This window comes from Carcharhinus amblyrhynchos, chromosome 7 (assembly GCF_965287045.1).
Source record: "Carcharhinus amblyrhynchos chromosome 7, sCarAmb.v2.hapA, whole genome shotgun sequence".
NCBI classification, from domain to species: domain Eukaryota; kingdom Metazoa; phylum Chordata; class Chondrichthyes; order Carcharhiniformes; family Carcharhinidae; genus Carcharhinus; species Carcharhinus amblyrhynchos.
The window spans coordinates 56,676,474-56,702,863 of NC_137330.1; the positions used below are offsets into that span (position 1 = coordinate 56,676,474).

Genomic DNA, 26,390 nt, shown 5'->3' on the forward strand with positions numbered 1-26,390 from the left:
TTGTGAATTGGCAATAAATGTTGGCCTTGATAGTGACCCCCTCAATCTGTAATTTTTTAAGAATCATTTGGTTAGGATTTGAGTGCACAACCTTCTGGCTCGAAGCAAAAGTGCTGCCAACTGAGCCATGGTACAACAAAGCTAATTACCTGTTAGGAATCCTGTTGAGAGCTTAAAGCTCCCATTTTATTAATGGGCAGAACTATGTTTGTAGGTAGAGCTTTCTTCAAACTTGTGAATTTGACATGTGAGCATTCTCAAACAATCTTAAAGGTGTAAAAGCAAATTACTGCAGATGCTGGTATCTGAAACAAAAACAGAAAATGCTGGAAAATCTCTGGTCTGACAGCATCTGTGGAGATAGAATAGAGCCAACGTTTAAGTCTGGATGACACTTCATAGGAGCTTCGGCCATTCTGATAAGGGGTCATCCAGACTTGAAATGTTAGCTGTATTGTCTCGCTACAGATGCTATCAGACAGACCCAATGAGGTTTTCCAGCATTTTCAATATTAAAGGAGCCTCTGTTGGCTCCCAAGAGCATAGTCCCCTTCTGTCCCACAAAATCAACTGTTGGAAAATCAGCATGCTAGGAATTTAAAAAGTCACGTGTTTAATTTTCTAACCCAGGCCTGCTGCTTGTGCCACCACACTGTTGGAAAAACCTTGTAAAATTGAAGTCTTACTGGATCTGTGTACCAGCAGAAAGTTGTCTAAACACCCTTAAGAGTTGAAGATCAACCGACCTCTGCTCACTCAGTTTCCAAACATTTTGGCAACCTCAAAAGCTTTTGGGTAATTTACATCTTTAAAGATAAAGAAGGAACAAAATCAAATTAACTCAGGAATGATCATATCTTGCCCATAAAATGACAATATCCAACTGTTTTAAAGTAGGATTTGCTTTCATTCTGTGAATGTTCAAACATGATGAATGATTATCATGATAAATCTTTCTTTGCACTAACACATGTTGTATATTTCAGAGATTAATGGAGTAATCTTTATCTGAACTGTTTGCAATAAATAATGATTACATTACCACTGCATAATCAATAACCAGCTAATAAGCACAAATCATAAATCTTTACATTTAAGCTTCAATGAAATCCTACTTTCCATAAATTATCCCCCAAGTTGTTATTTATTGTTTATATTAAAATTCCAAAACACAAAACATTTTTCACAAGAATTATTTTAAAAATGGAGTGATCATTCATTCTCCAGACATTGAAGTTCCTCAGTAATTCTCCCCACCATATCACATTATGGTTACTGTTGGAGCGTAAAGAAGGCATTCCCATGAATCATCAGTGAGAGGTTTTTAGCAGTAACTAAGGCACCCAATGTGTAGCTCATTGCAAAAATTCCAATCCACTCTGCACTACCACTCATCCCCAGCTAAAAGCAGCACTTTAGGCATTACAATACATATTAACAAATACAAGTAAACATGACAATACACATTGCTGCAAGAATACAAAATGGTCTCCAGAAGGAAATCATACATATTTCTCATACTGTGATGGTTTTCTCATTGAACAATTTACTAAACACTAAACACTTTCCCAAAGGCACCAGGACAAAAAGAAATGCATGAACAATGATAACAAAACCATTTAAAAAGTATCCAGTTCTTGACATATGACACCAGATCATTGAAAAGTAATCAGTGGCTTGAATGAAAGAAAGGTAGAATATTTACAATAACAGGACTCCCTCCTGTAGCAAACATAATCCAGTCTTTCTAGCATTGCTTCTGTTATTCTCTGACAGGAATGTTATGGAGAGTTTGGAAATAAAAGCCTGCTTCAATAATTTGTGAATTTGGGGGGGTTTAACAGAAGCCAATACTCCAAAGACAAAATAATATCAATCACTTGCACGCATGTAGTCTTGAAATGTCTCAAAATATTTGACATAATGATATATTCCTTTAAAGTGACTGTTATTAATGAAGCCACATTCTGTACAGCAATATCTCTGAACACCTATTAAAATCAATGTAGTGAAAATCAAGAGAGATGTAAAACATGATAATTTGCAACTAGCCCTTTTACACTACGTATGAACATAAGGACTGGGATTCTCGCAGTCCGTTGTGCTGCTTGGGCAGGAAATTGGTGCAGAGCTGATTATCATATGGAAATTGACATTTCCATGTGATCACCAGGCCCAGGATGGCATTCTTCATCTCCACTACCACCACCACGAGCACCCCCCACCCCCCAATCCCCCACCCCCCCATCCCGGCCGGGAGTGCTTCCCACCAGTGGGATTTACAGCTGCTCTGCACTAACAGAGATGAGGCATCCTCACACCTCTGGTGGGGACAGTGCCATTGAGGCCCCCTGGGAGGTCAGTGGCAAGAGGGAAGTGCCCCTTGGGCAGTGCCAGGGTGCCAGATTCAAACTAGGTGACAGAAGGATTACAAGGAACATGAGAAAAAACCTTTTTACACAGAGGGTGGTGGGGTGTCTGAAATTCACTGCAAACTCCACACAGACAGTGACCTAAGGCTGCAATTGAACCTGGGTCCCTGGCACTGTGAGGCAGCAGTTCTAACCACTGTGCTACCAGGCCACCCTCTGCTGTAACTTTTCTATCGCTTCCAAATTCATCACTGGGTTGTCCAGTAGAATTCCCATACTGAATACAATACAGTGATAGCTGCTAATGAAGCTTCTGGGGTCAACAGCAGTGCTTTTGGAAAATGCAGCAACAAACAGCAAGAGTAATGCATTAAAGGTAGTAGGATATGAAGTAGCAGCTGGTCATTCAGCCCTTCAATCTCCTCCATTGCCATTCAATGAGAGATCATAGCTAATCTGGTTGTGTTCTCAACTCCATTTTCCTGTCTGCCCTGCCATAAACCTTGACTCCATTGTCTTCCAAAAATCTGTCTAACTCTGCTATGAATAAATTCAATGATCCAGCCTACACTATGTTTTCTGTGGAAGAGAATAGAACTAACGACTGAAAAAAAAATTCTTTTCATTTTCACCTTGAAAGGGAGATGTCCTATTAAAGTGCAGATACAGCAATGTGAAAAACAAATATAAAGTTTAAACACAATACTGATGATCAACCTAAGGGAGATAATCTCCCTCTGCTTTGCAAACAAATGAAAAGCATTCCTGATTTCAGCATGGGATCAATTTAAATGTGATTACCTAAAATTAAGAGCACAGTGACATAAGAAAATAATAGATGGGAATAAAAGTAGACCATTCAGCTCCTGACATAAGAAGTGGTGTTGCGTTTTCCTCAGAAACAAAGTTTACCTTGTGGCCCCGTTTAACAGAAACCAAATGGTAGAAAACTGTTAGGGATCGCCAAGCATACTGACACCAACTGCAACTTCTGTTCTATTCTATTCTGTTGCTTAAGGTCTAGGATGCAGGAATTCCAATATACAAAACTCAACCCCACCTTCTTCTTCCATTAATGACCATGTCTGGAAAAGGTGGAAGCTCAATGCTCAACATGCCGTCCTTGAAACTTTAACACTAGACTGGGAGCTGGTGTTTAATTGGTCTTACCTTCTAGCCATGAGAATGGGGGTATTCCTGACAGACATGGATGTTCGTGGCATTTAACCATTCAGGATTGTTTTAAAGGGAACACCTTAATAGTAAAATGCTGGAAGTTTCAAAACTAATCCTAACACCTGACATCTTTCAACACGCAATCTGTCAAAGAAAATTGTCTGCACAATTCTTCAGAGCTGACTGATGTCCAAGGGTTATATCTGTGCCGCAACCTATAATAACTCCAATGATATTTTTTCAGTACTCGTAATTATTAAATATGTATTTTACACCTTTCACGCTTTGAAAAATCTGGGTTTCTAAGCACAAATTGAATTATGCGTAGATTCTATTTTAAATCACAATTTTTTCCTACTATTTCAAGTCATTTACTTCAAGTAAAGGGCATGAACTTTACTTCCACAATTCAGTCTACCCTTCTTTAATCAGTCCTTGAAATGAAGTCTTGTTAATGAGTCTCAAGAGAATATTTTTCTATTTCCTTTTGGTTAAATCCATTTTTTAAGCACCAAACACTTACTTTCCTAACAACGTACTTTTCTAGGATAGCTTCAATTGATAATGTGCAGCATCTTTCCTATAAATCAAACAACTAAATTTGATCTTTTCTTCCTTTTAGGTAATTATCAAGCTCACTTTAATGAAATTGTTTTGAGTCAAATCTCCACCCTTTTCCTCACAGGGCTGTAAACAGTAATGAAAGTTTAATCGCACAATCTTAATGAAAATCACAAGGCTTCTATTTCCCATGAAACTAGGAAATTTCTGGGGGAAAAATTAAAACATCCTGCTTTGGTAACTGAGAGATTGTGTTATCTTTTGGCACAGGAAGGAAAATCTATCTTTTACAGTAATTAGCTTGGTACAAAAGAAGATTTTCTGTCACGCTACAGAGTAGACTTCAAGCAATTTAACTAGCAGCATAAATAATTAATCAAACTGTATTTTTATGCTTGTCTCCTTTTTGAGACTATGCAAATCTCTGTAAATTCTGTCATATGAAGCACTAAATTATCTTGTTATTGCCTGTAAACATTGCAATGCATTATAAAAGATTTATTTGCTGTTGCTTTTAATGTGGTAGAAACCTAAAAGCAGAGTGAATGAAACTATGCACGCAAATCTTGGTTCACCCCATGTCAAACTGAATAGCATAGTTTCCACAGGTCAACATTTTAACCTCACCATTAGCAATATGGCAATATCACAGGCTATCCAAAAGAAACCCTGGCCAAAACTCTCCCGTCTCACACACTGCGAGAATTGTAGCAGGCAACAGAAAATTCAGCGGACCATTTAAAGGTCCATTGAGCTCGGGCAGGAATTTCTGATCTTGGGGGGATTGTTCCCCATTTCCTTAATTTGTTATTCTAACACTAATCCAATTAAAGACAGCCTGATGTCTCCAGTTTCTTTTCATATTGATGTCTGAACTGATAAGGATACAAGTGGGACAAAAACAGAAAATTTTGCAAACACTCAGGTAGCATCTGTTTAATGTTGGGGATGGCCCTTCAGAGCCTGAGCTCTGGTGCCATGCAAAGTACTGTTGTGTATTCCAAGACCAATGGAGGTGGGTTCATCCCCACTTTCCAACTGAAGGGCAAGGCTGCAACTTCTGTGTGAAATCCAATCCAATAACACAAAAACAAACCTAGACAAGCCCAGATGAAAAATGTTCCTAACATCCAGCAAAGTATTGGTTCAATAAAAAAGTCTGGAATTGAATATCTACTGATGACCAAGAAACTATTGTGGATTCATTAGTTCATTAATGTCCTTTAGGGAAGAAAATCTGCCATCCTTGCCTGGTCTGGCCAACATGTGACTCCAGAGCCACGGCAATGTGTTTGACTCTTAGTTGCCCTCGGGCAACGAGGGATGGGCAATAAATGCTAGTCAGCCAGTGACGCCCATGTCCCATGAATGAATAAAAAAAGGCTGCAGCTTAGTGCAGATCAGTGATAACCTTGGAAGGCCACAGAAACATATCTATTAGCCTCTTCAAGGCAGAAAGCATGCTGGTATCCAACACCCATGCAGCTGTGATCATGGCCTGATTGAAGTTCCACAGAGGCCCCAAAATGTGACAATGATGCCACTCAGCATAATTATTATTTTTGCTTATTGCTGAAATCAAGATGGAAGTGTGGTAATTAACATGATAAGAAACCTATTAATGACATTGCCTCTACAATGTCACTCAACTTTGTCGGCCCAGAAATAGATCAATTCAAATTGTGAAATCTCATATCACATGGTATTATCCATTTATTATTCAGCCTAGGGATGTGTGCATCACTGGCAAGGCCAGCAGCTAGTGCCCATCCTAATTGCACTTGGAAAAATGGTGATGAGCTGCCTTCTCGACTGCTGCAGTCCGTCTGGTACAAGTACACTCATGGTGCTGTTAGAGGTTAAGGAAAGTTCCAGGCTTTTGACAAGCAACGGTGAATCTACCATGATATAGTTCCCAGTCAAGATAGCATGTGTGGCTTGATGGGGAGCTTGTAGGTAATGCTCTTGACCTTCTAGGTGATAGAGCTCATGGATTTAGAAGTTGCAGCTGAAGGAATCTTGATGAGTTCTTCAGTGCCCCTTGTGGATGTTACATATTATTGCTGCGAGACATTGATGGGGAGGTAGTGAATGTATAAGATGATGGATGAGATACCAGTCAAGTGCAGTGTCTTGTCTTGGAAAGGTGTTAAGCACAATAGTGTATTTTATGCTCTATCTTTCAATCCAATCTTTCTTCCTGCACTTCTTCTTCTGCGTCTAAGTTAACTCCAATTCTTCCATAAAGATGTGTGGATTAGGTTGGTTGGCAATGATAAATTACCTCTTAATGTGAGGGAAATTAGCAGGATAAATCGTGGGGTTACGAGGATGGGTGGAATTGTTATTGTACAGGCTCAATGGGCTGAATAGCCTCCTTGTGCACTGTAGGATTCTATGATTCTATTCTAATTCACCTTCCTTCTCTGTCATTTCTCTGATTTTCTCTCTCAATCCTAAGATCTTGTTGATTAATTTGTTGGGGTGGGGTGGAGTGGGAGGGCTGGCAGGGTGGCGGGGTAGGGATGGTGAAGTGGTGTAGACTGTTGATCCTGTAATTGACCAAAGTCATAGATACCTGGTTGCCCTGTTATCAGCTCTATTCCCTGAAATTTGCAGCACAACACTTTTTGCAAGTTGAAGGATGGGGAAGAAATTCTAATAAACCAGGCACTCTGTGAGATGCCCCACTCTAGCAAACACAGGGCCAATAATTCTAGTGACCTGGAATTGTAAAGCCTCACAAAGCATATGTCATAATTTGTACATTGTTGTCCTATCAGATGAACCAATTTTTTTCACTTCTCCTGGCACAGGAAATTGCTGCACTACATTATAAGCAATGTTTGTAACTGAGGAATTCCAGCTATGTCATATTTCTGCAAAAATAAATCCCAAATCTTGAGACATGATCTTTTAATTTCAGTTGCTTGTCTTGGCTGAACTTCAGATAGAAAGGTTCAAAAGGTTACAAATTTGTTCTTCAAAGTCCATCCATTTTCATAGCTACAAGAAAGATAATAAGAAAAGTTTGAAAAGAAAATTGATGTATTACCTACCAAATGAACATAACACTAGATTATTGTTGAAGTAAGTGATGAGATATCTGGTCTTTTTGATTTTTGAAAATACAATTATGTCGGCTTGCTCTATTTTATTTATACTACTTTCAAATCCGATCACCTAGCTTATGAATAGCAAGAGATAAAGGCAAAATACTGTGGATGCCATTTAAGAGTCAACAGCATTGCTGTGGGCTTGGAGTTACCTATAGGCCAGATCAGGTAAGGATGGCAGATTTCCTTCTCTGAAGGGTATTAGTGAAGGTGTTGGGTTCTTTTGATAATTGTCAATGATTTCATGGTTATCGTTAGACCTTTTTTTCAAAGCAGATTTCCACTATATATTTTGTGAACCATCTGCCATGGTGGGATTTGAATCCAGGTCCCCAAAGCATTACCCTGGGTGTCTGGATTACTAGTCCAGTGACAATACCATTACACAACCACCTCCTACCTGCTTCATTTGCCTTATTAATTCTTAGAAGAAAATTTTCTAGGCCTTACAGCGTAAGTTGTGCTAAAACAAATCTGATCACAAGTTTTGCAAAAAGAAAATGCAGGAAATGTAGCATAAACCAATGAAAATTTAAGAATGAGAAGCTACATTTAAACAATGATATTAAGTTTAACAATCATTGGAACAGGATATTTGGCCCAACCAGTTGGTGTCTATGTTTCATTCAAGCCTCCTCCCATCATTCATTATCTCAATCTATCAACATAAACCTATATTTCCTTCTCCCATTTATCAAGCTTCTTCATAATGACATCTATGCCATTTCTCACAACTATTTCCTATGGTAGTGATTTCCAGATTTTCTCCACTCTAAATAAAGAAGTTTCTCCTGGATTCTCTCTTTGGGTTCCTGATGAACATCATATATTACAAAGCCTTTGTGTTGCTGACCAAAATGTCAGGATCAGAAGATCCCATTGGCATGAACATCCGGAAAGTTCTGACTTCTGTTACCTATCTGCTTGTCAAGGGGAGACAATGGTGTAGTGGGATTGTCACCAGACTAGTAATCCCGGGGTAATGCCCTGAGGACCCAGGTTCAAACCTATATTTGATAAATAATTTCTTTTTTTAAAATTTGAAATTAAAAGTCTAATGATGAAACCATTGTCAATTGTTGTGAAAACCTGCTTTTTTCAAAATCCTCCATATATAAACAACAAAGTCATTATAATACAATCCATAGTTGAAGTACATTACTAAGCATCATTTATTAAAACAGCTAATAATAAAATTGTTTTCATTGGAAAGGAGCGATTTCCTGATTTTCAAATTTTGCTCATTGTGAAGGCTATCCTGAGAATACCTTGGAGAGCCATATTGGAGTGTAATTAAAATAAAGCTGGACCATAATTTTTTTAAAAAACTGGCATAATTGGAATGTTTTGTACAATATTCTCATGACGATGAATGCAAGTGACATTTCAATGCCCTCTGAAATGACCAAGCAACACCACTCAATTTGCTAGGTCTGCCTACATGTGACTCCAAACCCATAACAATGTGATTGACACTGAAATGCCCTCTGAAATAACCTAGCAAACCTTTCAGTTGTATCAAACTCCGTCGAAGTCTAAAATAAAACTGGATGGACCACTTGGCATCAGCATGTGAGGGCTTGTGCCAAAATTGGGAGAGCTGTTTCATAGATTAGTCAAGCAAAAGACTGACATAGAGATACTCATGAAATCTCTGAAATGACCTAGCAAATTGAGTGGTGTTGCTCAGTCCTTTCAGAGGGCATTTAAATGTCACTCGCATTCATCGTCATGAGAATATTGTACAAAACATTCCAATTATGCCAGTTTTTAAAAAAAATTATTGTCCAGCTTTATTTTAGTTACACTCTAATATGGCTCTCCAAGGTATTCTCAGGATAGCCTTTACAATGAGCAAAATTTGAAAATCAGGAAATCGCTCCTTTCCAATGAAAACAATTTTATTATTAGCTGTTTTAATAAATGATGCTTAGTAATGTACTTCAGCAATGGATTGTATTATAATGACTTTGTTGTTTATATATGGAGGATTTTGAAGCATCATGGCTAGTCCATGCAAAGACTTTGTTTCAAATGGTTGGAGGCTGTAATCATTCATGATCGGTTGATTTGGGAGGAATCCCAAAATATAAAGAACAAAGAACATAGAAAATTACAGCACAGGAAATATCTTCAGTACTGTGTGATACTATTCCCGCTTTTGAAGGGACTGCCATTCGTTTAGTTTTTTTCTGTGCACTTTACATGCAGAAAGAAGGGCATACATCCTGGTAGGGGGCGGTTGCGAACATCACAAGGAAAATTTGGAAATCTCTGAGTCATTAGAGCATCCAAGATAAATTTTAATCTTGTAGATTTAGCTCAGCCAAATCGCCATTCACTGCAGCGAGACTGGAGAATCCCAGCTTCAGGCAAGGTTAGAGAATCCGGCCCATAAGTTTTAAAATGTTTCTATTCTCCCCCTGATTTATTATGTGCCCACCAGCCTAGAGATTAAATCTGGCTGGGAAAGGCCTGTAGAATGGCTATTAAGGGCTTTAATTGGATCAAGGGCCTATTGCCCCACCATAAAATTTCATTCAAATCTGGATGAATGGGATCCCACAGGGAATCCTACCCATGCAATTTTGTACTCCTCCCTCCTCCACCTCAAAGCCCTCTGGAGGACAGCATAAAATTGAGGCCGAGATGTTTTCCAATTTTCCCCATCAATAGAGGTTCTGTTATTTTTCCCCACTCCCAATGTTGAACTATGCTCTACAGTTGACTGGACATATTCTAGCATTCTTAGAACCCTACAGTGCAGAAAGAGGCCCTTCAGCCCATCGAGTCTGCACCGAACACAATCTCACCCAGGCCTTACCCCCACATCCCTATATATTATACCCACTAATCCCTCTAACCAACACATCCCTGGACACTAAGGGGCAATTTCTTAGCATGGCCAATCAACCTAACCTGCACATCTTTGGACTGTGAGAGAAAACTGGAGTACCCAGAGGAAACCCATGCAGACACAAGGAGAATGCGCAATCTCCACACAGACAGTGACCCGAGCCAGGAATCAAACCCAGGACTCTGGAACTGTGAAGCAGCAGTACTAACCAGTGTGCTACCGTGCCACTCTTCGTAAGGACAAGTATATTTCACCAAATTTGGCACTGCATCTTTTTCTCAATAATTATAAAATACTTACAATAGTGCCTCTGTTATCTCTAATCTAGATCCTTTGGGGTTTTATCCTCTTTGTGTTTGGTTAGTTTATGCAATACTTCTCTTTTTCCTTTAAATGTGTTTATATAATTTCAAGTCCATCTTCCAATATCCTGTCCAAAATATCATGCCTTGCTAAAGTAAAATAATCATTTAATTTTTTTTACCATCATTATTTCCCTTTGTCTTCATTCAGACATGATGTTTCATTAGTGTTGAATTTTGTGTTTTTCTTAGTGGAACATATTGCCCCTGTTGAATACTTTTTAAAATATTTGCTGTTCTGCTTTATTGTTTACCATTATCGATCTCCACTTTATTTCCCAAGTTCTATTTCAACCTTTCAGGATCAACTTTATTCGAATCCAGTTAACATCTTCTCAACTATTATCCTGAACCATATTATATACTGGTCACTATTGGCAAGTAAAAATAAATTATTTATATGTTTTCAATATTCCCCATTTACTTTTGTACTTACAATTACTTGGTTTGGAATCTTATCCTCATTATCCAGAAAAAAATTGAAGCAAAGGCCATGAAGCCAATTTAATACCTTTTTTTTAAAAGAAATTTATTTTTAGCAAAGCATGGAGGTGGGCAGTTTTTCTCATGCTGTTTTTTTGTCATATTTGCCATATTTGGGGGCTCAACCTTATTGTTTAGAAAGTTAGAAAAGTAACTTTTTTTTGCAGAAGTCTTACAGAATTGAAGTATCTAACAATCGCAGTACAGCTATTTGAACATTTGCCAAATGGCCCCACCCTTTTGTGATGGGTGTGATCCACTGATCATATTCTGCTGCAATTGGCTTCCAGTTACTAAAAGCCACTGTTAAATTCCAGAAGTACATCTCAGAAAGTTTGTTCAGGCAAAGATGCCTGCATCTTACTCCACCAACATGCGTTTTAAATTTCCTATACTGGCTATAACATTGGAAGCTGTGATCATTCTTTTATATGCAGTTTTCATTACATATGATGATGGAGCTAATTCTAAGCAGGCTACTAACGAAACTTCTACCTCAGCTGCATTATACAAATTATATCCAAGTGAGTATATCTAAGGTAGACAAGTGAATAGCTAAGCTTATATTGTTGTTTACTGCTATGTGAAGCACTTTTAAAAACCAGTGTTGTTTTTCCAATAGATTAAGCTTTGAAGCTTGTTTGCTTTTCTATGATGTGCATCTTTTAAGGTATAACTTGCGTAGTGTTTACATAATTCCATTTATTAAAAAAAAGTTATTTCACTGAAATGAAAGTCTACCTATGACAAGAAAATATAAAAAGAGGGTTATAAAAAGGTGTAAAGTAGAGTTGTTTGCTATGGAATTGTTTTAAATCTTCCCTGTTGTATTACACGGATAACTTGTTTAGTAATCTGCACAAACTATATTATTGATATATATAAATTCTTCATATTTAGATTAATGTATTTATGTGATACACTTATGGAAAAAAATAACTTGGAAGAAAATTTGTTTGATTATGTAACCAACCTGGTTTTGTAATTTGTGTTGCCAAAACGTTGTGTTTCATAAAATGGAAGATTAAGGAGCAGTCTGCAGAGTTGTACATTTGTTTTTTTATCTCTGGTTTTTTGTTTACAATTGCTAAAAGACATGGGTTTACTTCCTTAGCCTTTTTCTTATAAAACTAACTTAAAATTTATCGCAAATATTGATTAAATTTCAACTGTGACTGTATGTAGAAAGTAATTTTGTGTAAAAAGATGCAAGTCAAAATATCAAGTTGAATCTCTTGTAATATGAGAAAGTGTATTTCCATAAAAATAATCCAAATTCTGTAAAGTTCATTTTTCAAGTCATTAGAAAATTCTTGTCAAATTCCAGAAATACAATAGTTACAACTTAGAGATAAAAATTAAAAAGATTAAATACTACACTCTGAAATTAAAAATAGAAAATAGCTAAACCACTGTTAGTATCTGAAAAAGAATGCATATTGAAATATTTTCATTTCTGATATTAATGTACTGTTATTCACTCTCTTTTCATTTTTGTACACAAACATCCTATTTCTGTAAATGTATAGACCAGTAAAACAAACTAGAAATTGGCCTAAATATACACATTTAATGTAGAAAAATGTATCCTGCATGTAGTGCTAAATGTCCAGTTATGATTCAGTTCAGTGAAACAAATTAGCTATCCTTTGCTAAAGTCACACAATTTTCATCCCCTTAATTGCAATAGAATAAAAATTGAACAGATCCGTTAACAGGCGAGTGATTCACCAAGTAACCACACAGCCAATGAAATTAAAAATGTAACCATGTTATCTCTATCTGAGTGTGCACGAGTCTGCAGTTCTGTGTGTAAAGTATGTTAAACAAGAAAATATATTAAGCTGTAGACTTTGAAACAACTTGAGAATGAAGCCCTAACCTTTAATCAACATTACTCAAAGCTTTGATGTTCTGTTATTTATGGTATAAAGTTAAAGCTTGTGAGCCAGTTTTCTCACCTGTGCCCCCTGTTATTGAAGACTGAGACAGACAGCATTTCCTACAATTTAAAGTGGTTCTGCTGGACTGCATGAATTGCATTGAAGTTTATTTCATTGGGTGTACCAAGGAAAATCATGCTCTGCATACACTATGCAATGATGTAAAGTAGAATAAAGGAAACGAGAACAAACAGGGCACTCCTTAATGTAATAACCTTAATATAGTAACTATATAGGTGGATTCATCAAAATCCATAATTTTTTCCTTATTTGTTTGTCCCTATACATAAATTAACAGGAGATAATTTTTCTGATCCATTCAGTGTGACTGACTGCTGGCTAGCGATAAAAAAAATCATCATTGCAACTTTTACATTATTGGAACCAAAGTACTGGATTTTGTGGCAATTCCCAATTTGGACAAATCCACCCTAGCAAAGCTCACTTCCATACCATAAATTGCTGTATGTTATATTCATACCAGATTCAACAAACCTTAAATACCTACTCACATTGTAGATATTTGACCACAATTAAAATAAATTGTGCCTTCTGATAGATTACACAAAAGTATTAATGCACACTTTTAATATTCCTCAATATCTTCTGCATTTCAGGTACCTTCTACATTTATTCATCGAGTTCTAGGAAAAGGGAATGGTTTCCTCATTTTAGAATTCAATGTCAAATTCTAGTGTCTTGTGAAAGTCTCTTGCAAATTTAAAGGGAAAACCATTGTAGTGTGAACAAATGTATCTAGATAACTAAATCACTTTTAGTATTTAATTGCAATGAACAGCATTGATTGAGAATTGCTATAAGATGAAGTATTTGATTAAACTAAGAAACAAGTTGCAACAATTATATCTCTGTTGCCAGCAATCGGAATCTAAGTCATACTGAATGTATCATATCCACCTTCTTTGGATCATCAATGTTTAAGTATGAAGAATGACAGGAAAAGATTTTGATGAACCCAATTAAGACCCATTCAAAATATTTAAATTCCTTCAACTACTTAATCTGTTTGAGCAGTTTAGGCCTATACTCACTGGAGTTTACAAGAATGAGAGGTGATCTAATTAAGGTATACAAGATACTAAAGGGAAATGTCAGGGTAGATGTAGAATGGATGTTTCCACTTGTGTGACATTCAAGAACAAGAGGCCATAATTTTAGGCTAAATGGTGGTTTAAAACAGAAATGAGGAGGAATTACTTCATTCAAAGGGTCATCAATCTGTGGAATTTTCTACCCCAGGGTGCAGTGGATGCTGGAACAGTAAACGAATTTAAAGAGGCAATGGATAGGTTTTAATTAGTAGGAAATGAAAAGTGATGGGGAGCAGGCAGGAAGGTGGAGGTGAAGCTGAGGTAAGATCAGCCATGACCATACTGAATGGCGGAGCAGGCTCAAGGGGATGAATTGCCTACTTCAGCTCCCAGTTCTTATACTCTTTCTAAAATCAAACCTTTCATTCATGTACTTAATCCCTTATGAAAGCACATGTTTGCATTCATAGCCCCACATCTTAAACTAAATAGTGAGGCAAGGGATCATGTAAGAGGAGATGTAGTAAATAAAAAAGAAACAATGAGGTAATAGAATAGGGTAGCAATTTGGGTAATGATGACCAAGATGTGGTAGGAATGGACAGAGAGTACAAACTAAAGATTGCACTAACAGTAAGACTGCAGATTGTAACAAATGGGAAAGAGACAGTGTTAGGGTCCCTGTGTCTGAATGCACCATTCATAACAATATGAATGAACTGTTAGCACAGATAGAAATCAATATGTATGATCTGATAACCATCACAGAGACTTGGTTTCAGGATGACCAATGCTGAGTGTTGAAAGGTATTTGATGTTTCAAAAGGGTAGAAATCTAAGAAAAGGTGATGGGGTAGTTCTATTAATTAAGGATGTCATTAATACAGCAGTGAGAGATGTGCTTAGCTCAAAAGACCAACATGTAGAGTCAGTTAGATAGAGGTAAGTAAAAGGAAAGGTAAGATTAGTTTATAAGTCTCCTAACAGTTGTTACACTGTAGGACAGGCTATACAGGAAGAAAGAAATGGGCAATGTAGGTGAATCTATTGCAAAGGTAGTTTGGAAAATGAGCTCTTGAGTGTATTTGCAATAATTTCCTGGATCAATACATTCTAGAACCAACAAGTAAGCAGGGCATTCTAGACATGGTAATGAACAATGAGATAGGATTAATCAATAACTTTAGGTGACAGCAATCATACCATGATAAAATATTATCTCCAGTTAGAAGGGGAAAAACACAAGACTTGTGTTTCATAATTAGATATTGTAAACAGAGCAAAGAGGTGGGAAACTAGATTAAAAGGTAGGGCAGTACATATGCAGTGACAGATCTTTAAGGAAATATTAAATAACACTCATCAAAGATTTACCCCAGAGAGAAAGAAAGACTTGTTGAGAAGGATGCATCATCCATGGCTGAAGAAGGAAGTTATCAAATTGAAATAAGCACTCTACAAATCTGCAAAGTGTAGTGTTAGGTTAGAAGATTGGACAGATTTTAAGAAATCAGCAAAGAATGACTAAAAAGTAAACAGAGAGAAAGAAAGTAGGAGAGAAATGTAGCTAATAATATAAAATCACATAGTGGGCGTTTCTACAAATGGTTAAAATGTTTAAATAGGAAAAGAGTAACTAAAGCTAGTGTTGCTTCCCCTAGCAAATGGATTGGGAAATTGATCATGGAAAACAAGGGAATGGCTAAGGAGTTGAACAGGTATTTTGTATTTGCCTTCTCTGTAGAAGACTTAGAAAATTTCCCAAGGATACTTGAAAATCAAAAGGCAAACAGGAGGGAAGAATGTAAAACAAGCACCATCACTAAAGGAAACTATTGGACCTAAAGGTTGACAAGCTGCTATGCCTACATGCTAAGAAGCATTTTCATCATGGAGAATTGAATGAGAGTCCCCTTTTATGTCAGCGGTGCATTCAGATACAGGGACCCTAACACTGTCTCTTTCCCATTTTTTACAATCTGCGGTCTTACTGTTAGTGCAATCTTTAGTTTGTACTCTCTGTCCATTCCTACCACATCTTGGTTGTCATTACCAAAATTGCTACCCTATTCTATTACCTCATTGTTTCCTTTTTGTTTACTACATCTCCTCTCACATGACCCCTTTCCTCACCATTTAGTTTAAGATGTGGGGCTATGAATGCAAACATGTGCTTTCATAAGGGATTAAGTACTTGAATGAAAGGTTTGATTTTAGAAAGAATATAAGAACTGGAAGCTGAAGTACAATCTTTAGTTTGTACTCTCTGTCCATTCCTACCACATCCTGGTCATCATTACCCAAATTGCTGCCCTATTCTATTACCTCATTGTTTCCTTTTTATTTATTACATCTCCTCCTTCTTGAATGTCAAAAAAGTGAAAACATCCATTCTACATCTACCCTGACATTCCCTTTTAGTATCTTATATACCTTAATTAGATCACCTCTCATTCTTCTAAACTCCAGTGAGTATAGGCCTAAACTGCTCAAACAGATTAAGTAATTGATGGAATTTAAATATAGTGAATGGGTCTTAATTGGGTTCATCAAAATCTTTTCCTGTCATTCCATTTTGATGGATCCTGCCTTCTGTCAATGACGTAATGAAGTTCCTGCTATGAAGATTGGGAACCCAATTACCATACATTTAGATATCATTAGCAGGCTTCCCCACTGTATTAACCATAACATCAGGGGTTTACAACAGGTTCTAACAAACAGGGACTTGGCAAGGAGAAGCTGCTGGTGGCGTGCAAGACGAGAAGGCCATGGTCAGATAATACCTTGGTAGGGCCCCGGCAGTGAAAATTTCCATTGGGGAAGTGTGTAGGGGTTTCCCTAGTGATGCTGGGCGGTGTCCCACTTTCCTTGGGAGAGGGTCCCAAGTCCTTGGGGAAAGTTCTTTTTTTTGCCTAGGATGGGCACCCCAAATTCTTAGGAGCTGAGATTGGTGGTGGGATGGATACATTCAAAGCCCACCCAACCAGCATAATATCATGGGATCTGCCTCTTCCATTTATTCTTTAAGTCTCTGAGAACATACAATGTGAAAACTTGGCAAGCAGCTAGCAGGCTGCTCTCTGTTTTTCCTGCCGGGAAACAACAGTTAGAAAAAAATTGTTAAATTCCACACTGAGAGTCATAAATAAGTGGTTACAGAGCAACTAGATGCATTGGTTATAAACTTCCAAAATTCCTTACATTCTGCATTAGTCCCAGTGCATGGGAAATTGCTAACGTAACACTTTATTCAAGAAATAGGAGAAAGCAGAAAGCCAGAAACTACAGATCAGTTAGCCTAACGTCAGTCATAGGGTAATTGCTAGAATCTATGAGTAAGGACATTCAGGAAGGAAACGTAATAGAATCCAATAGTGTCAATATGGCTCTCTGAAAAGGAAATCATGTTTAGCTATTTTGTTAGAGTTTTAAAAAATAAACTAACATGCAAGCTGTATAAAGTGAAACATGTAAATGTGGTGTATTTGGATTTGATAAAGCCTTATCAAAGGTTACTTCACAAGATAAGAGAACGCGGTGTAGGGGGTATTGTATTAACACGGATAAAGGATTGGTTAGCTAACAGGAAGCAGAATGTTGAGATAATTAGTTATTTTTCAAGTTGGCGAGTTGTAATGAGTGGAGTGTCGCAGGGAGCTGCGCTGAAGCCCCAGTTGTTTACAATCCACTTCAATCTTTGGAATCTTCTGTTCTGGAGACAATGGGCATGATTTAGCGGGCCCGTTCACCATGGGTGCAAATCCTGCTGTGGCTGCTAAATCTCACGAGAGGGCCATAACAGGATTTGCGGTGGCAAGATTTCAGTTTGATGTCTTCCCCCAGAAATTAGCATGAACCTGATTTCCATGAATTTGAATGATTAAAAATATCATTATACAGCTTAATGCCGTAGCTTCTGGACCCATTACATGCTCTCCCTGGTCCCCCCAAACCCCGCCCAAACCCTCTGGCATGATGCCATGTAGGTGGGAATCACTAGTGATTTTCATCACAAAGGCGAATATTGCCCCGGCTGGTGAGGGACGCGCCTGACAACCTTGAAGAGCTGGCATGGCATTATCAAATTGGCATTGCCAGGGGCATGTCTGCTGAGTAATCCCATGGGGGTAGTTTCCCCTTATGTGTATGTGTGGGGTTGGGGTGGGAGACTGTGAATAGAGATGGGCACAGAGACTGTAGGGGTGGGGACTGCCCCAATATCTGCAGAGGGGTCGAGTCACCTGATGCCTTCTTGGTGTGGGACGATTGTTCTGATCATTGAGTGGTGGGGGAGAGATTACGCCTCTGTATTCAAGGGTTCGGGATGTTCCCCTTGTTTGCCAAGGGGTCCCAGTGTCAGTGGTGGTGGTTTGGGGGCTAGTAGGTGGGTTATTTTTAATTTTATTTTGCGATTGAGTCACCCTTTAAAAAAGATCTCTGTGGAGCTGGTCTTACCATCTCTATCAGGCCCTATACATTGATGGTGCAAACCATGTCCCTCAATTTTCTTTGATAAAGTTTCAGAACAATGGTGTGAAAATCTGGCTATGTTTCTGGAGACAGCACACCAGTTTGCAGTCAAAACCTGATGCTTGCCTTTTTTTTAGAAAATCCCATCCAATGTCTGGTGGCATGTAGGAATGTCAGAGTGAATTCCGCAGAATTGTTGAACATATGCAATCTTCTGCTGTTCAGCTGATTAATTGTGCATCCACAAGGAGCTTGATGAATTTAATGGCAGGGTGGTCAGGAAGTGATCTACCCCAACGCTCTCTCTTGGGATCAAAGGTCCTGTCATCTTAATTAAATGGCACCCAGACAAGCTTTCACTCTTTCCGGGACAAGCTCTCAAACATGCTCCCCAGACAGGCTTCTGCCCTTGCCCTCTATTCCTTCCCCTGTCCCCAATCCTCATTCCAGCTCACACTTCAAAAGTAGCTTCTCATATCCTGGTGGTTGTCTGCTTTTAAACTTTGCTACTGCCTAAAGACAGCTGTTAAGTAGATATAGTATGAACTTGCCAAATATATACTTATGGCAAGAAAAACAAACTTTCTCAAGTTTGCATCATTGCAATTACATTCTGTTTTATATAAAGGACTGGATCAACTCACTGAAATTATGTCACAGTGACCTCTTGTGGACTGTATTGTTACGCAATCAAGCATGTCTTCTGCAACATGCATCTTTTAATCATAGACATGATTTGCAAACCTGAAGTCCAATTCTGTTAAACAGTAATATCCTTTGCATAAGCATTGTCACCATTCCATTAGTTTTTTAAGTAAATTTTCATATTTGTGACAGCAAAATGGCCTCACATTTGTTGCAATTCATAGCATGATGGAAACTATTTCCTTTGCAATTCACTGGAAAGGATTCTGCTTTTGTTTGCATTCAATGCCACTTTGCAATATCCTCCTGTTCTTCTTTGGCTGGTATGCGAACACAAATAATGAACAGTTAACAGATATATAACATGCTGCATTGAATTCAACGATCCTACAAGATAACTTTGAATTAGTCAATTCTTATAATTTAAAAAAATATATTTTGCCCATGAAGGGAATTTACCAGCACTGGGAATGAGTGTTTTCCAATTCAGTGTTGGTGAGATCTTCAAGGACTCTGAGAACATACAAAGCAATTTTAATGGAGTGTAAATTTCCTTCCAACTTAGCTAAACATAGGAACATAGGAATTTAGGAACAGGAGTAAGCATTTCAGCCCTTTGGGCCTGCTTCACCATTTAACATGATTATGACTGATCTTATCCTAGTCTCAATTACACTTTCCTGCCCTTTCCCCATAGCTCTTTATCCCGCTTTTCATCAGAAATGTATCTATCTCTTTCTTGAACTTGTTGATTGACTCTGCCTCCACTGCACCCTGGAGGAATGGGTTCCATAGATGCACAATCCTCTGGGAGAAGTAGTATCTCCTCATCTCAGTTTTGAACCTACTTCCTTTCACTCTATATCTATGATCTCTTGCTCTAGGCTGTCCCACAATGAGGGGTGTCCACCTTATAAATCTCCATTTAGCATTTCTATACATCAGTCAGATCCCACCTCATTCTTCTGAATTTCAACCGCTCCTTGTACAACAGCTCTTTCATCCCTGGAATCAATCTCTCAGAACTCTCAGAAGCATTCCTACTTTGTATAGGAAAACCCTTTCTGACCAAAGTGTACATAGGAATTTAGCAGAAAGCCTAAGAACCCCAAATCACAAGCAGTAATCCATATCCAGGTTATCCACTGGATCTTAGGGCCATGGTGCCCTCTCACTGTTGCTCCCTCACAGCAGCTAGAGTGCCCTGAGGCCAATTGGCAGGAAAACAGCTTCCAGCTTCCTGGGCCTGGACAGGTAAGATGCATTTTGGAGGTGCTAATCCTATCCAGTACTGAAGCGTGGTGAGTCAAGAAAATCAGCCCCTACTTTTCTTTATAGTGTTTAAGATAAGCTAATGGTAATAATAAGTGATACTTATTTCTTATTCAGGTTTCCAGGATGTACATGTAATGATCTTTGTTGGATTTGGCTTTCTGATGACTTTCTTGAAGAAATATGGATTCAGCAGTGTTGGATTTAATTTACTCATTGCTGCGTTTGGCCTTCAGTGGGGTGCACTGATGCAAGGCTGGCTGCACCATTTTCAAGATGGAAAAATTAAGATCAACATTCTCAGGTTTTTTTATTGATTAATTGCTGATTGAATGTTTTGATTAAAGCTTGATTAGTGTTTTGGTCCTGAACAAAGTAAATGTATTGGTCTTTGGATGGCTCCCTGGGGCTCAGGTGGTAAGTGCACTGCACGTCTTATAATGTCCAATGATCATCTTATATATTTAAATCAATGGATAAAAATTCCTGCAGAATTCCCAATGAGAGAACTCCAGAGTATATTCGTAAAGCTACCCTGTTATTTCAGTTAGAATATGTAATATATTAGTTCTTTTCATACTTCTCACAGCGATTAAAGAAACAGCCCAAATTAAATATGCAACTAATACAAAATAGCCTTATAAGATGTGCACTGCACCCCAAAGCACCACAAAGATTAGAAGTACAATGAAGTCCCCTGACACGTTATCCTAACCATAGTCTCAGAAAAAGAATCAGTACTTCACAGAAATGTCCTATGGCAGACATTTTTGTTGCTTTCTGAAAGGGCATTGATTAAGATTGGGTGGACCCTTTAAGGGACAATTGTTTGTGAGTCACATGATCCTCCTGTGACCATCAGAAAGAAGCACACAAACCCCAGGCAATCCGGTATGAGGGCATGAGTCCTGATAACGAGATCCTAACAGTTGGTGGGATGAGACCTGTATTTCTATTAAGATTGTTTGTATATAATTTTAATCATTGATCAATAAATCACCATTGTGATTCAAGACTTCCTTGTGATGTTACCTCATGCTATAATAACTGCTACTAGCGGCTTCTGCTGCATATGGAAAAGGATTAGCCTGCACTAGAGCAGGGTGGTTTAAAAAGATTTATGGGTTCAGGTTGTTTGCAACTGTAAATTAAACCAGGTTTAACAAAACCTAATCATTCGACAACAATGAACACTTTAAATGGCGAATTCAGAAGCTTTATTGACCATTAAAAAATATAAAGATGACAAGTCAGAATGAAAAATGAAAAGTGTCAATTAACAGTAATTAGCGATAATTAATAGTAAAATGAAAAAGCTTAACTTTAACAATTGAGCAGACTTCTCACCACTCTCCTTGATTGATCTGCACAAGATGAGAAGCGATGGCTTTAAAAATATGGATACCGTGTTAACAAAGATGGCTTCTCAAGACCGTTATTTTATATGTTAAAGATGTTGTATGCCCACCTTAGCCAAGTTGTTGTAAATAACCAATTGGTCCATAATTTGTCAATAATGAAATAAGAACTAGCCCATTCGTTTTAGTTAATTACACACAGTGGGTGGGATTTTTAAGTCTCATTTATGGCAATTCCCCACTATAGAGGATGCAAACAATGGAAACCCTTCCTGTTCGCAGCAGTGGGATTGGAAGATCTCACCGCCAGCCAATGGCGGGCTACCTCCATTGCTGCAAAACTCATGACAGGGAGCAGAAAATCCCGTACACTGTCTTGAGCTCAGGACAATGGCTTCCCTTAAGCTGTATCACCTATCTTAAATTAACCTATGCACCAAACTATGATTGGTTAATTTAACTGGATGTCAATTTATGATTTGTTCAGTCCAGGCCAACAAAAGTTTCAAAGTTCATGTTATCTTCCCAGCCTAGTTGTGAAGACAACATTTTACAGTTCTCATGATGTATGACCAGTATACTTAGAATCAAGTGTTAATAATGTGTAATTTATAAAGCATAACAAACATAATGTGCCAGGCTACATTACCAGCCTTTCTGATACACTTATTGATTAATTGCTTATTCTTTAGCTGTTTCACAATTAAGGCTCTATATTTTACTGATCTTGTTTGTTTCCAGTAATGCCATAACTGGTTTAATCATTGACATGGCTTCTTGCCTCAGTGTGAATACAAAATGGCATTTTAACCTTTCATTACAATGCATATAACTTAAATTAAAAGTTGGATTATACTAAAAATATTGATTTTGCATCTACCAAGAGTGATCCAATTACTAAGTAAATACTTTTAGAATCTGGCACCAATTTTTTGTAGATTTTTTGGGTGAACAGACCTCATGTACATTTTGAGTTAACAAACATCCAGCGCCAAGGAAGCAAAGCAAATAATGATCAAAAATCATTCACACACACTGCTTTCATTTTATCATTTTACCAACAATCTCACAAAATGGTTAATTATGTATGTACATACCACCTTAAGATGGGTATGAGACCACATGCTAAATGATGGTGTCCATTCTGAAATCCAATAACCCACACTTGGATTTCCAATCAGCTATATTTACCTAGTGACTGACATGGACATAAGTTTTAACGGAAATAATTTATATTCAACAGAATATAAACTACAAAAGAATGATTAACAGTAATCATTGGCCACCAATGACACTTAATTGCCACTGAACTGAATTCAGAACATAAACAATGGAGAGTAATGTAAATATTCTTATTTTGTAGCTTAATTAATGCAGACTTCAGCACAGCAACTGCTCTGATTTCATTTGGAGCAGTCTTGGGGAAGACCAGTCCAATCCAGCTTCTGATCATGACTCTGCTCGAGATTACGATATTTGCTTGCAATGAGTACCTAGTTGCTGACTTCTTGGGGGTACGTACACTTTTTGCTTTCTGTAAGACCAAGGCAAAATGTCAATAGTCATCAAATGCTTCAATATTTGTTGATGCTTGATGTAAGTTTAAATTCCTCTATGAAAGCTCTAACCATAACCTTCTGGTCCAGATATAAAATTGTGATGTAAACAATTATTATTATTCCGTGGGCTGAATAATACCGTGGCAGATAAGTGACAAAGGGTGATGTGGATGGCATGCCTTCCCCTTGCTCCCAGAAACCACAGCATAAAGTACAATGGGGCTGATTAATGAGAGTCAAGTGGGACTTCAATCCTGTTATTGGTTCTGCCCTCTACAACTGGCACTTCAGAGATTGCTAAGAAGTGATAGCTGCCAAACCCAGGAAACATTCTGTCTCTAAGTTCACCCCTGCCCAGCCCTCATTCACCCCTTGTTCTGTTCATGCCCCACCTACTCCTTCTAACTTATCCCTCCATTCTACTCCCATCCCCTACAAAACATGGAGCTGCTCCACAAGCACAGCATTAGCTTGAGTACACTCAGTCCAAACTCCCTTCAGATTTCTGCTCACCAGGTGCATGCTCTTTGAAACCAGTTAGACATTGCACCATTCTGAGATCAGGCCACCGTGGATGCATTGTTTAACATGGGGGATATGTATGATTCCAGTGTATGGGCCCAATAATTATATGTTAATATATTACAATGAGGTTCCCAATGTTGAACAGTGGGAAATGGGATCCACCGTTGATAGCAGGTGGGGACAGTTATGTCCTGCATTTACGACATGAAATGCCACTGAGGCCTTTTCATAATATTTTACATTCTCGCTGCCAAATCTGAAGGGAGCTTGGAGTGAGTGTACTCAAGCTAATGCTGTGCTTTGGCCGTCCAAGCCTGATGCAAAAGGAAGCAAACAATCCCAGCCAATGTTTCAACATCTGTGGAACACTGTGTACAGAGCAAGTTACATTAACATAAGGGGCCAAAACTGTTCCTCATAGTACAAAACCAGAAGAACTTAACATTTATGTGCCTTTCACATTCACAGAGTATCAGAAAATGTTTCACAGGTAATTAGGTGCTGTGATGTGCTGTCACTATTGGATTGAAGGAAAATACAGTATTCCAATTAACACAGAGAAAAATCCCATAGCAACAGAGAAAAATTACCAGGATACTTCTGGGCCTCCATGAAAACAAAACACAGAGGAATATCAAACAAAGGTCTCAAACATTCGCTTGTTATTCTTAGCAACAGTAAATTTTACTCCAGTGACAGATTTTCAGTTGTAAAGTAGGTCATCAGGGTGAGGTGTATTCCATGTGAAAAAAGCAATACAATTAACATTACATAATAAACCAAAATAATGTAAAAAAGAAAGGAGTTTTGAGTTTTAGCAGATCTAGTGGGTAGGAAGATCGTATAATGAAAGTTAATAACCAAGAAATTCAATTGGCTGCATCTGGGAGATCGCAGTGCCTGACTTTTCAATTTGCTTTAGTTGAGACGCATTAACTTGTAAAATTTGCACCATAAAATAAAACTGATTTAGGACTATGAAGTTTACAAGTGGTTGCTCTCATTAAATAAAGAACAGATTAATGGCCCAAATCTTCAAATCCATCAATATTTTTTTCAAAGCACAATTCCTCTCTGAGTACAGCATTGTTTTTGTATCAGAAGAATCCTCTAACCTACAGTTGCCCTTTTAAGGTGAATGCATTACATTTTGGATTTATATTAAAAATAACTTGTCGGGGTTTACATCATTAATTAAAAAATAACTTGCTTTATAAGACCATAAGACATAGGAGCAGAATTAGGCCCCATTGAGTCTGATCCGCTATTCAATCATGGCTGATTTTTTTTCTCATCCCTATTCTCCTGCCTTTCTTGTAATTTAAAATTTATTGGATCAAATAGAGCACTGTAATTTGGTTAGAAGGTGGAAGAGAGACAAAAGAAACTAAATGGTATAATTTTAAAGGGTACACATACAAAAAATCTTAGACACTAATAAAACAAAATCAATGGGATCTGTGGCTTTAAAGACAGGCATATAGTACAAAAGAAAGGAAGTTAAGCAAAATATCTAATAACCACTTATTAGGCCCGAGCTGGAATATTGTGACCAATTGTGGGCACTACACTTCAGGAAGGATGTCAAACCCTTCGAGGCAATCCTGAGGAGATTTTTGAGAATGGTACCAAGGATACAAGACTTCAGTTATATGGAGTGATTAAAGAGGCTTGGGTTTGTTCTCGCTAGAACAGAGAAGGTTCAGGGGAGATTTAACAGAGGTATTCAAGGGTTTTGTTACAATAAAGAAAATTTGAGAGAACAGCCAGTAACCAGAGATCACAAACTGAAGGTGGTAAATGACAAAAGAACCAGAGGCAAAAGAAGGAGGTTCATTTTAGCAGATTTGTTGCAATCTGGAATGATCTGGCTGAAAGGGAAATTAAAGCTGTTTCAATAATAACATTCCAAAGAGAATTGGATAAATACTTCAAGGTGGGGGGAGATTGCAGTGCTCTGAGGAAAGGGAATGAGAATTGGATTGCTCTTTCAAAGAGCTGGCACAGGCATGATGGGCTGAATAGCTTCCATCTGTGAAGCATCATTCTATGATCTGCTGAAAGCTATACAAAAAGGCACTTGGTGATGTGCAATTATTTTATGCACGGAGTGAAGAAATCATAATGACAAAATCAACAACATTCTTAAGATAAATTTAAATACAATGGATCCTGGAGATCTGAAATAAAAACAGAAAATGTTGGAAATACTCAATAGGTCAGGCAGCATCTGTGAAAGTTTATCTGACAAGAGGACAGCAACTGAAATGTGGACTCTTTCTCTCTCTCTGTGGACATTTCCTGGCTTGATGAATATTTCTAGCAGTTTCTATTTGATTTCTTAAGGGCTGTTGACGAATTAAGGATACAAATGCAGTTTTCACTTGTTTTAGATAATTTGGAGTTTTATGTATGTTCACTAATCTAGATAGAGCAACAGATAGTTTTTGGATTTTTACAGGCCAAAGATGTTGGTGCATCAATGACTATTCATGCTTTTGGCGCATATTTTGGCTTGGCCGTGTCTCGTGTCCTATATAGGCCAGGACTGCAAGGTGGCCATGATAACGAAGGATCTATGTATCATTCGGATTTATTTGCTATGATTGGTAAGTAAAATGTACAACTCACGGCAA

General features: G+C 37.9%; 1 protein-coding gene across 1 annotated transcript in view; it reads left to right on the forward strand.

Moving 5' to 3' along the window:
- Positions 1-11,238: 11,238 nt before the first annotated feature.
- Positions 11,239-26,390, forward strand: part of LOC145344965 (ammonium transporter Rh type A-like) — a 37,167-nt gene continuing 22,015 nt past the window's right edge. Inside the window, exons 1-4 of the mRNA XM_080192365.1 lie at positions 11,239-11,451; positions 20,430-20,616; positions 23,034-23,184; positions 26,216-26,363. Of these exons, the coding sequence (XP_080048491.1) occupies positions 11,277-11,451; positions 20,430-20,616; positions 23,034-23,184; positions 26,216-26,363 (661 nt within the window). The 5' untranslated portion in view covers positions 11,239-11,276. The remainder of the gene's footprint in view (positions 11,452-20,429; positions 20,617-23,033; positions 23,185-26,215; positions 26,364-26,390) is intronic.